Raw genomic sequence first — 12345 nt, forward strand, 5'->3', positions numbered from 1 at the left:
CCGTGGATATATGTACAGAGACGAATAGGAAATAAATGAAGGCTGCAGACTACCATTCGACTTTCTCACTGCGAATAAGTAACTATTCTTATCGAAAATCAGCTTGCTCAGCGTAATATAAGCAAATCCTCTTCTGAGACCGAGCCTAATCCAATACTAAACGGCTGTTATAATCCCTCTTTAATTACAAAGTTATTTGTTATATTATATTATTGTAGGTTTTAAATCAATTTAAATCATAACCGTAAGAACGTGTACCACGTAGAAATAAAACGCTATTTAAAAATCTCGTTGTAATATCGTTTATTGATAACCTTCTAAAATAACAGAACCAGGTACTGTGTAAATAAAAAAGACAGAACTCAATATTCATATACATATGTGTCACAATGTTAATTAAGGTATTATAAATAGTATTCAAGTTGAACACAAAATCAATTTCCTTATTTAAAATGTAAATATACGATATATTTATTTTATATAAAGAAGAATGATGGTCATTGAAATTATAGATCAAAACATAGATTTTGTTCTATAATTTCCAAGAAAAGGTAAGTGCTTTTAGATATGGCAAGAGTATTAACACAGAATCAACAATTCCTACGCACGTTGCTCATCTACATAATATACAAATAATTATTAAATACCTTTCACACCTCACACGTTCACTGATCGCTTGATACAGCTCGCACTCTTTATGATGATAATATAAAGGAATTATCACATGCTTTTTCTAATAACGTTCTAGTTTCCGTGACTCTAATTTTGCAGGGCTATACATTAGCCAACATATTAGCCATTGATGGGGCGCTTTAATTTAAATTATAATTCAATAGATCTGCAAATACGGTTGTCCTTTTTGAACTAATATATAATAGAAAATTAATGAGATAACAATAGGTTTATCTTAGAGGATGGAAATTTTTTCCATCCTCTAAGGGCCGCTCCTTTCCTTTATTTTTATAAAGGAAAGGAGCTGCCCTATCTACGGAATACACGTCCCTTACCTAAACCAAAAATGTCCACCACAAATTTAGCGAACATGTTAGCCATTGACGAGGCGCTTTAATTTATAATTATAATTTAATAGATCTGCAAATACGGTTGTCCTTTTTGGACTAATATATAATAGAAAATAAATGATATAACAATATTTTCATCTATTTTTATTTCTGCCAGATTGACAACTGGGGTGTCATTGATAGTAACCAATATATTTCATATCGCATTTACAATGTCACATACAGTTCAAAGACCACAATTTTTTTATCGCATTCCACATACCAACACTTTCACTTCCATCGCTGCTTTCTAATACAAAGATTCAAATAGGCAGTGCTTCAGCAGAAACGTTACAGCAGAAATTCAAGCTTCGACCTTGAACTTTCGGGCGAGAGACGATAAAGTCCAAAAGTCACGCAGGAAAGGGCGCCAATCGTGCTTCGTACAATTGAAACGCAGCCAATTGTCGCATTTAACAATCGTAAGAAATAGAAAAGTGAGACGTATTGAAGCTTGTGAGAACGTACTAAGAAAATGTTCAAACTGTAACGGACTTTACATCGAAAATTGGAGCAGTGAACTTAATGGTCCTGATTTCAAAAATCATTGGACGCTCCGAGAACCACACGATTTTTTTTTGATGATTGACATTTTTTAGTGCTTTTTCTTTCTATCACATTGACATAATTCCACGAGATTTTTATATCATCAGTCTTCAGCTAGACTTTTTTCTACACCGAAGACTCATAGATAACAATTTGAACAATAGGTGGTTTCTGCTGCGTAGGTGCAGGAGTAGTGATGTCTCTGATGACAGCTTCAACAGCCGCCTCCCATTCCAGTCGTCGTTTCTCGCTTAGGCCATCCTTTCCACCACTTAAACGAGGCATAGTTACCTGCGACAAACACAAAACATAGTTTACACTTCGGTAAGTCTAATACTACATACAGAGGGATAATTTGAATAAATCATGATTAATTTTATGTTTATTTTAAGGTAGATACCAAAATACTCTTTAGTTGTGTACTACAAACGAATCATAGCAAAGTGGAATAAACTTTTTTTTCATCTTGCTGTAAGCGAGAAATTTACGTCCCAGCCCAAGTGGGTTCTTTGGAGACAAGCCAGTTTTAGTGTTATATATATGCTTTGTCCTGCTTAAATAAATGAAAAACCTTATTTTACTCAATTTGTAATACAAAAATGCAATTAAAATAAAAATGTCCGTTAATCACGGAGCAAATAAAAGACAAAGTCTATAGATGGAATTAATGTTGTAATAAGAATGATTTCAATCAATCTTAATCCAACGCTTCCTTAAGTTTCGAAACAACAAATGACCCAACTTTATAAATCGTTGTTTCGTGAAACGGCAAGAGTGTTTAATTGCTTAAAAATAAAATAGCAAGGCGCACTGTTGTTAGAAATATTCCTAATTCGAAGCAATAAAATACAAGGTGTTTGGCAGTTTATCATTTTCGTATCCAACTTTTACTGATAGCAGTTTACCACACGGAAATTTTATTGTGTCACTATTACGATCACGCAATTTCGGAACAATGATTTTGTTTTGTATTTTAACAAGGAATTAAAAAAATTATAATGAAAGACCAAAATAATTAGCATGAGCACATTAAAACGAGTCACCGGAGAAGAAGCGGGAAAAATTGTTTTGCTGTATGAAATGGACCTAAACCATTATTTACTATTAACTAGCGGTCTTCCCTAAAACGAATTATATGAGAACCAAATATCTAAGTTTGCATTTAATTTTTATGTGGAGATCTTTAGGTACTACTGAGAACCTGGTAAATTTTATCTTTGAACTGAAATCTTGTAATTATTAAATTCACATTTATCACAAAATTTGAAAAACACATTCAAATTTTCTCCGCCAGCACATAGATATCGTTGCTGCCTGTTCTTATTTTATTCATATGAATTTTAAGCGCGCGGGTTGCGGGACGCGAGGGCCGGTCACCCACACCTTACTTCCTAAATTGTAGGCCGCGTTGAAATACCTCGGCATAAAAGAAAATCAGCATAGTAAAATCGAATTTACAATGCACGACATTCTTTAGGTAAAGTCATGTCCCAATGCAGATATTTTTATATTACCGCAAATCCCATATTGTTTACGTTTGGTATCCTCATTTTACAACTATCCGAATGGCTGGAAATAGACCGCAATAATTTCATACAACATTTACACGTAATACTCGGGAAGATTTCCTATGTGAAGGTCGTACAAACTATGACGCACTTAAATACTGACTCGAAATTTTATGACTATCGAATAATCTTTTATATTGGAAACTTCGAAAATATATGCTAACATACATCATGTGGATCATAAAACAGACTAGAGGGATAAAACTCAATGAACTTCGTCATCGATCAAAATATCCAGAGTGTAATCACAGAGATGTTTTCGACCTACTTATCACTAAAGGTACTGTTCTAGATTATTCAATTGAGAGCCGGTCACACACAATTTTACCGCGATACGAAAAGCATTAGGGATTATAGCAAACATTATAGAGTCGTTCAGCGAATTTTATTAGGTACTAAAACTAAAAGGGTGACTGTTACGACATTGATCATTCGTGGCCTCGATCAGATTCATGCAAGCTAACATAACATTGCTGCCCATATGAGCCCAGGTTTACTTAAAATAATAGCCATTGGTGAGAAGTCACAAACATATAACTAAATAGACGCCGCAAGTACCGCGATCTGTATGAAAACCACTTTGCACGTTTTCGACTGATGATTATTCGTCTACGATAACGGGAGGACGCGTTCTGACGCGTAACAGCGGCAACTCAGTGGTTATAGCATACACTGGGGCCCGCGAAGTAGGTACACTTGCGGCATCTAATTATGTCTAATTATGATATATGTCTGTGTGGAAAGTACTCTCCCAGAATCCAGATAGGATGTTTTTGTTTAAAATTAAGGTATGACCCGACGCCTCTTTACAATGATGTTGTTATCAGCGCAACAACTACAGAAATATATCGAAATAGACGCCGCAAGCACAACTATTTGTATGGAAATCAAGCGTGCCACATTTTTTGTACCCACTTCATAGTGGGTACAAAAAATGTGTCCCCCTGAAACATAAGTTAACAAGTTTCATATAATAAAAGTAACAGTAATTACACTAAGATCCCTACCTTTTAAAACCGGGACGCAGTAACGGCGAAGCTCCGTCATTCGCTTGAGGTTACGCGATTACCGCTGAGTGCATCGCCGACAGTGCAAGCACTCAGACAAGTCTTTTACAATCCAATCATTACAATCCTTGTACAATCCCAGCATTCGGTTCCGCACGACTGCACACAGCGGGCAACGTTATTTGACCTCTCCGAGCGCGACCTTAGCTTACTTCTTGTGACGTCATCGTCACAAGACCTATTTAGTGATGGAAATCTCCTTCTGCTCGCTCTAAATCGATTGATTGAACAGAGAACGCGTGGTTACGTGTATTCAATTAATCGATTTGAAATAGAATATTTTTTGTTCAAGTATTTGTTGATTACAAGTAGCCGTAATATTAATGTAGTAGAAAAATACTAGAATAGATAGTTAAGTACATTGACCTACCAATAAATGGACATCGGGTTCGCACTAAAAAGTGTCCGCACCTATAGGGCGTTAAAATCACATACAGAGCGTCAATCGCGCAACAGTCTTCGTTTGTTCGACTAACAGCGCGGTTGTCAATCATGCAGTATCATATAATAATAACTTGTAAAAATCACTGCAGTAAAGTGTAAAAATAGGATTTTGTATCATATTTTCACTAAACAAATATATTGTGTTATCACAGTTCTCATTTACAAGGATTTTTTTTACAGTTTTATAGTATTTAATTTATATATAAATGAATCGTAAATATAAATTACAAAAGCACACAAAATAATCAAATAGCTAACTGTCCTTTTTCTACACTTTGCATGCGTAAAAGATGGAAAGAGACCCATTACGTCAATTTCAAGAAGCTTTTATAAACTTCTTGGGTCATTTTCAATTGTTCGAACCACAAACGATTGAAATATTTATAATATAAGAACAAAGAAACTATAGAGTCGCTTTGATTTTAATGATTTTTTTTATTAAACGTTAGTAATAACTAACAAAATATTGTTGTACTCGTTTTATGGCTTGGGATTGCCTATCAGAAGTCTGAATATACATTTGCCCGAAATGTCAAATGTATTTTTTTAGGAAGATTACAAAACAAAAGCTGATTTTGTCTTTGTGAAAAGCATCAATTACTCGAAAGCGTAACAGTTTTATTATAAATCGGTTTTCGGAATTACGGATATTTGAGTATACGTTTAGTTGGAATATCGGTACATTTCTTATAGTACACGCTTATTTGCACATTTGTAGTAATATTTGGATGTATGTCTCTGCCCAATACTTTATTATTTCTTTAAGTGAATTTGTACAAAATTCAACATAATAATATATGTAAAAATTAATTAATATTTACGATAAAGGCTACTCCATTACACTTGTGTTCAAGTAATTTTCAGTCGAAGCTAAATATGGTGCATTTTGTTAAACTTCCAGTAGAAGCTGAATATGGTGTTTTTGGGCCCTTAAATTGTTACAAGCAAAATTAGGCAATACTGCAATGACGTTACAATTTAAATTAATGGTTTTACTTTTTCATATTTTGTTACATGTCACTACGTTTGTATAGGTTAACTTCGGACATTTTTTTCGTGGTTTTTGTATTAGACCCGACGTCCATTTGTTGGTAGGTCAATGGTTAAGTACTTTATGTTTTTAAATGTTGATTACTTAAAAAAATTAAAACGTTAATTTTTAATCGACTTCAAAAATTAAAATTATTGTCCTGTCAATATAATGAGCTTATTATATAACATCTTTTTGTAATAGATCTTATCGATTAACTTAAATAATGAAAACGCACGTCACTATATGAACTTGCGACTGCCTGAATTAATTTACTAGATGGTTTTTTGTTGGTTATTGATCAAATTGATGAATGGTGAAAATGTTACTGCTGACAAAATATGGTGAAATCTTATTAATCAGAAGAGGTTTACTTAATGACGGCCTCGTGTGAAATTTTTGTGATTTGCTTATTATTTCTCGGATTTCTAATTCTGCTACTCTGCATATTTGGATAGCATCTTAGGTGGGATAAACTAGACCACCTTCGTCCTCAAAAGCAACGGACTCATACGTATGACTAACTCCAGGTTTTTGTAAAGACGCACTGTTAATTCTTTGCATTATATATTTTTTGTATTACTCGTACTACACATCCGGCGATGTATGTAATTATTTGCTCGCTATATTCGGATATTCGAGGCAACCTGTCTACAGACTACAAGTCATCCGTGACCATGGCACCTGTAAAGGGCCCAAAACGTCGGTTTGTTGGAAAAAACAAATATACGCGATGTAAATCCGGAAAAATAATTTCATTTTTTATAAATTATGCATCTTCTGATTACAAAATCACTTGCCCGTGGAAGGAAACGTCCCTGTTTACTCGTTTACCCACAGTTATGATGTTTTTGCAGTTTATAATGGCACAATTATGCATTTTTCGCGTTTTCGACTGGTGTATGATAACGGTCGAGCGCGTTCTGAAGTGTAGCAGCGGCAACTAAGTGAATTTCACTTACTTTGAACACGCGAAGTAGGTACGTATACTTGCGGCGTCTTTCTAGATATATGTCTGTGGTAACAACACACCATGCAGGGAATTTCTTGCTAAGCTAAGGCGATGTTATAGCTGATTCTGGTAAAGAAATACTTTTTAAGAATACCAGTTGCACACAAATATAAAAATATCAATTGTCACCGGTTTTTCAGAACCAGCGCATATTTTCTGTCTCGTGTGTCGCCTCACTTAGAAACTTGGTTTTATAAAAAATAGAATTACTCCCTTCATTAAACTTTGTGAACCATTGACAATAAAAATTCGATGAAGCCAGTATGAGATCGGCTAACAACAGAGGAGTGAATACACAGGGCGCACTATAAGTTTCCAGAACTGGCCACTTACATAAACAATATTTAAAAAGTAATTGCAACATTTGAAAATGGAACTGTTTGGCTGTAGAACACAGTTTGTTTCATCTGACTGTCACTTGTTTTTACATTGTGGCGTCATTTTAGTAATTGGTTGTCTACATCACCATGGATTTAACTCGTGAAAATTTTCGTAATATGATTTCCTACGACTTTCAAGTGTAATTTAACTGCTCAGCGGAACTTAACTTAACTTAACTGCTAAGTGTAATTTCAGCGCCTCCAGTGAAAAACGGAATAAGACGACTTATGCCCTTTTGTTTTTATTGCACCATTGGCTTCAGCATGATCGATTACATCGACATCGAAATCTCTCTAGAAGTCTTCTAACGTCGGTTTTCTTATTGCACTAAGGGCATAACTCACTGTTTTTAAAGGGCATAATCAAAAGGGTTATCGGGCATTATTTACGAGTCTAAAGGTACAAGTGGTCTGAACTCAAAAAATACATGCAAGTTTAACGACTAAGTACAGATATATTTTTACATAAAGACAGTTTTCGTATTGTTCCATAATGACTAGGAAAATAATAGGACTAAAAGCGACTATTGCATTATTCCACAGTCTACATAAGGGTATAACTGAACTTTCCGTTTAATCCACTGGACACGATTGGTCATTCCCGCGACTATACGGTGTTTGCTATTGGTTAATAGTTCACAACAGAAAACTTGTCGTTTTATTCTTCTTTTATCTATGTGGTTAATATCATTAGTATTTTTATAGCTATAGAACAGTCGCAGTTAAGGGAATAAGTTGAATTACGTCTTAAAGTTTGTTAACATAAGTCGTGTTATTATTACCGTTAAGCATTCATAAACAAGGACGCAACTCGAAAAAAACGTAAAAAATATATAGAAAATATGACTGAACGCCTAAACCAATACCCATTAAACGAAAGCTTAGCTATATCTAAAACTAGAAACCATAAAAAGTACTAATAATAAATGTGATCAACCAATAATCAATAAATTAATGGTTTTTTTGCTCCTGAAAATTGTCAATTTTGAGTTATTCCCTTTTTCACTGGAGGCACTGATTTAACAGCTCAGTGGAGCTTCGCTCGGCTTCAATCTGCTATTGGCGATGAAGTACAATGCAAGACGACTATTTATAGTTGGTTTGCAGAATTCAAACGCGGTCGTATGAATCTCAGTGACGAATTTCGTGATGGTCGCCCGTCCACTGCTGTGAACAACAAAAACATTGATGCTATGCGCCGTATAATCAAAACAGACAGGCATGTGACATATCTTAACATTCGGGCATCTTTAGGCATAGGCATAAGTCACATATAATCAATAATACACAAACATTTGGGTGTAACAAAGCTGTACTCTCGATGGATCCCACACAATATGACTGAGGCTCAAAAAACGGATCGCGTCACTTGGTGCAATGCCATACTTACCAGATTCAATGAAGGGGCGTCAAATTTGGTGTGGAACATAGTAACAGGTGACGAAACATCGATTTATAGTTACAATCCCAAAACAAAGCGGCAACCGAGCGTATGAGTCTTTCGAGATGAGCCGAAACCAACCAAAGTGGCGTGCGTGCAAAGTGCCTCTAAGCGGATGATTGCTTCTTTTTTTATATAACTGGATACGGGGCTACTTTTGCTTTGGAGAATCATTGTACCGTGAATAGTGATTGGTACACAACCGTTTGTTTGCCGGAAGTTATTGACAAACTCTGTAAAAATAACCATAAACGCCAGTTCTCACACGGCCAGACAGACAAATGAATTTTTGAAGGTGAACAACGTTGAACTCATGAGCCATCCCGCGTACACTCCCGACCTGGCACCTTGTGACTTTTATTTATTTCCAAAAATTAAGAACCAGTTACGCGGTCGACGATTTTCATCACCTGAAGAGGCTATCGAAGAGTATGAAAAATATGTTTCAGAGATTGTCACGGAGGAGTGGCATAAATGTTTTTAAAATTGGTTCATTCGTATGAAAAAAATGCATTAACGCTAATGGAGAATATTTTAAGAAACAATAAATTCATTTCTGACCATTTATAGTATTTTTTTCTTATTCATTGCCGAAACTTATAGTGCGCCTCACGTTTAAATTTATATGATGCATAGACAGGTATCAACACAAAGGATAATTAATGGAAAACCGAATATCGTAGGCATCGACGCCACTGGCAAATAAATAACGATACAACATTATTTAAACCCAAGACTGGAGAACAAGTTCGGATAAAATTAGATTAATGAAATTAATTTAGTGTTGCAATTGTTTAAGTAGAACACACGAACAGAAAAATGAAGAAAACTTTTGAATTTTGTTATAAGTTAATAAATGAACTATAAACCATAAAATTGTATTAATTTAGTAATTTAAAGCTAATTTAAAATATTTAGTTTAATAAGAAAAACGCCAAATCTCCGTTTTTTGAAAAGCACGTCAACAAGTAATCATGAAAAATTTTACATGAACAATCTCACGGGTGGTAAGCATTTTAAAGTTAAGTAAGTATTTTAAAATATCAAAAACAAATGATCTGCTACTCGAACCAATTGTAATATAGACCCCGAAAAGGATTTAAAACCAAATGTTGTAGGTAAATGGTAAGAGGTAAATGTTGTAGTTGAAGAACAAATGAATACACGTCCACATCCCTTCACACAAATAAATAAATTCGGGAGCGAATGAACCCAAAATAATTTATTACCCCAACGTATTGTACAACAAATAAGAAATTAAGCACAGCAATACACAATATAGATATATATATACCACATAGTAGATATAGTATACTATATATAGTGGTAGATATAGTATATTAGCAATATTTCAGCTGTAACATTTTGTTGAAGCATAACAATATAAGTAATCTTTATAAATCTTAGTACTCTTATACTCATGTTTCTTATAATCAAAAAATGTATGAACATTGATTCTGATTACGCAAAATGTTGCACGAATCAATCTTTCATTTTATTACCAGTGCGAATCTTAAACAAAGCATAAGTGCATACTTTTGGATCTAAGCTTTTCTAATATTCGAAAGCCATCAATAATCTGGGGTAAGGAAAAGAGAGAGGAGTTAATATGTGAATTTAATTACCTACTTCCTTTATTTTATCCCATATAAGAAACAGGACAGCCTTTCATAAACAACGCATCAATCATAGTCTCAGATCTCGAGACTGTTTACGCCTGTCTTTAAGACTCTGTCAACAAACTCTACTGATGTTCCGTCATCTGGTGCTTTTGCCACTGTACTAAACTTACAGAGGCTCATTTCATTATTGGAACTTTTGATGAAGTTATAATGGCTAGCTTTGACAGTTGAGTAATTTGATTTACAATTACAACAATTCGAGCACTACAAAATAAATTTAGGATTATTTTCGCGGTTAGAAATATTTAAGAACATATCCTCGTCGTCGTCAACCCATTATAAATCCCACTGCTTGGACTCGTCAAATATGCCAGTAATATGCCAAACAGTAGTCCCTTCTAAGGAGAGGATTTATTTAGGCTAAAGGCGCCACGCTGACCCAGTACAGGTTCGGAACTTCACACTTTTCCCAAGGGCTGCGAGCTTTCTTTGACGTACAGGTTTAATCATATTATAGTTCTTCACTGTTATTGAGATCTATTATTACTAAGCAAATATACGTACATAACTTAAGGTGCCTACAGGTTTACTCAAATTTTTGACGGTAGATGCGTGTGATCGAACACAACGAACAGATGTGAGCAACAAACGATCAACAGCGCGTTTTTTGTCAATCAACACTAGAATGGGAATTAGGCGTAGGCGCCTACTTACAAATTTGTTCGATAATGAAATAAATCTAACAATAAATTATATTTATCGATCGCTATCAGGCGGCAGTAACAATCGATAAAATGGAGCAGATCTGTTAGCTGATTGATGGTATTCATCATCAAAACAGCACATCGAGCGCCAATAACGATGGTCAAAAACCGAGCAAGTCTGTAGGCACCTATTGATGGTCAAAACACATCATATTGAGTGACAATAACGATCGTCAAAAATAAATGCAAATCTGTAGACACCTTTAGAAATTAAAGGTATACGAACGTGTTTATCTCAATTGATAAGCAATCGTTCTCCCACCGATTTCAACAAGAAATCTAATTTGAACAGAATGCAAAGGACATTTCAATACATGCAAAAGACATCTAAAAGTTTCCAAGATAATTTAATTTTCATATAGCAGTAATTTCTTTTGGCACCACTCCAAAATGGTTAAAACATCTATGTTTGTCAATATATACAGCAGCAAGTTTTCAATTAATATCACTTCTGACATGTTTGGACGTAGAATGATTACACGATTACCGTTTTAATAGTTAAATAGCCCATTAATGTGTCGCCATTTAGTCTGGAATGACTAAGCTTTATCCACACACGTTGGCTTTGTTCCGAAATAGCAATGAGAATAATTGTAATTTTTGTGACCACTTACGTGCCTATTTTGATTAATAGCAGAATAAATTTTTATTAGGTACCTTAAATTACAGGGTAATGCAACAGATGAGACAAGTTCAGAAGTAATAAAATGTTACTTGAATAAACTAGACTACAGTTCCACGTATTTTTATTGGCTCAATATTTTACCAGCTGTTAAAAGTTTTGTCAAAACTAAATGCTTTTGAAAGTCAAATGTCCTCCTTTCCTATCCTCATCCTTTTAAATTACGATATTTTAGAAATCTTAAATCAAATACTAATAATTCGTCCCCATGTATGGTACAATGAAAATACATGTGATAATGGGTCAAAAGTGCTTGTGTCACATGAAAATCATAAAAATATTACGAACTATATGAAACAAATTACTTATAAGTGAAATTTTATAGAATAGAATGTTACCGACTAATTTCATTCGTAGAATCTTTAAACCACTCTCCTTGATAGCAGGTTAGTTGTTTCAATTGTAACAAGCACAAAACCAGTCGTGTATGGGATGGAGTCCTGCTATAAGTCATGGAGTGGCTCTGCTAAATACCAATTAGCCAACTTGGATTCAGTTAAAAAGCATATCAAGGGGCTTATGATTTAGTAGACGCGAAGCCTGTCTTGAATACCACCGTAAAATAATCCGCTAGTGTGCAACTAAATTGCAAGTTTGAATTCCGCCTTCCTTTTTCCATTATCCAGGGACTAGACGTAGGCAAAATTCGCACGAAGCTTTACGGTTCCACATTTAAATGGCGAACGGCTGTGAAGTGGAATTCCTTGCTTGCAGACTTATACCCTGAA

At 34.6% G+C, this 12345-nt stretch overlaps 1 protein-coding gene across 1 annotated transcript in view; it reads right to left on the reverse strand.

Moving 5' to 3' along the window:
- Positions 1–292: 292 nt before the first annotated feature.
- The window catches only part of LOC113235038 (TWiK family of potassium channels protein 9), a 31767-nt gene continuing 19714 nt past the window's right edge, over positions 293–12345 (reverse strand). Inside the window, exon 8 of the mRNA XM_026470568.1 lies at positions 293–1898. Within this exon, the coding sequence (XP_026326353.1) occupies positions 1734–1898 (165 nt within the window). The 3' untranslated portion in view covers positions 293–1733. The remainder of the gene's footprint in view (positions 1899–12345) is intronic.

Source organism: Hyposmocoma kahamanoa, unplaced genomic scaffold (assembly GCF_003589595.1).
Source record: "Hyposmocoma kahamanoa isolate Upper Pololo Valley unplaced genomic scaffold, ASM358959v1 87, whole genome shotgun sequence".
Classification (NCBI taxonomy): domain Eukaryota; kingdom Metazoa; phylum Arthropoda; class Insecta; order Lepidoptera; family Cosmopterigidae; genus Hyposmocoma; species Hyposmocoma kahamanoa.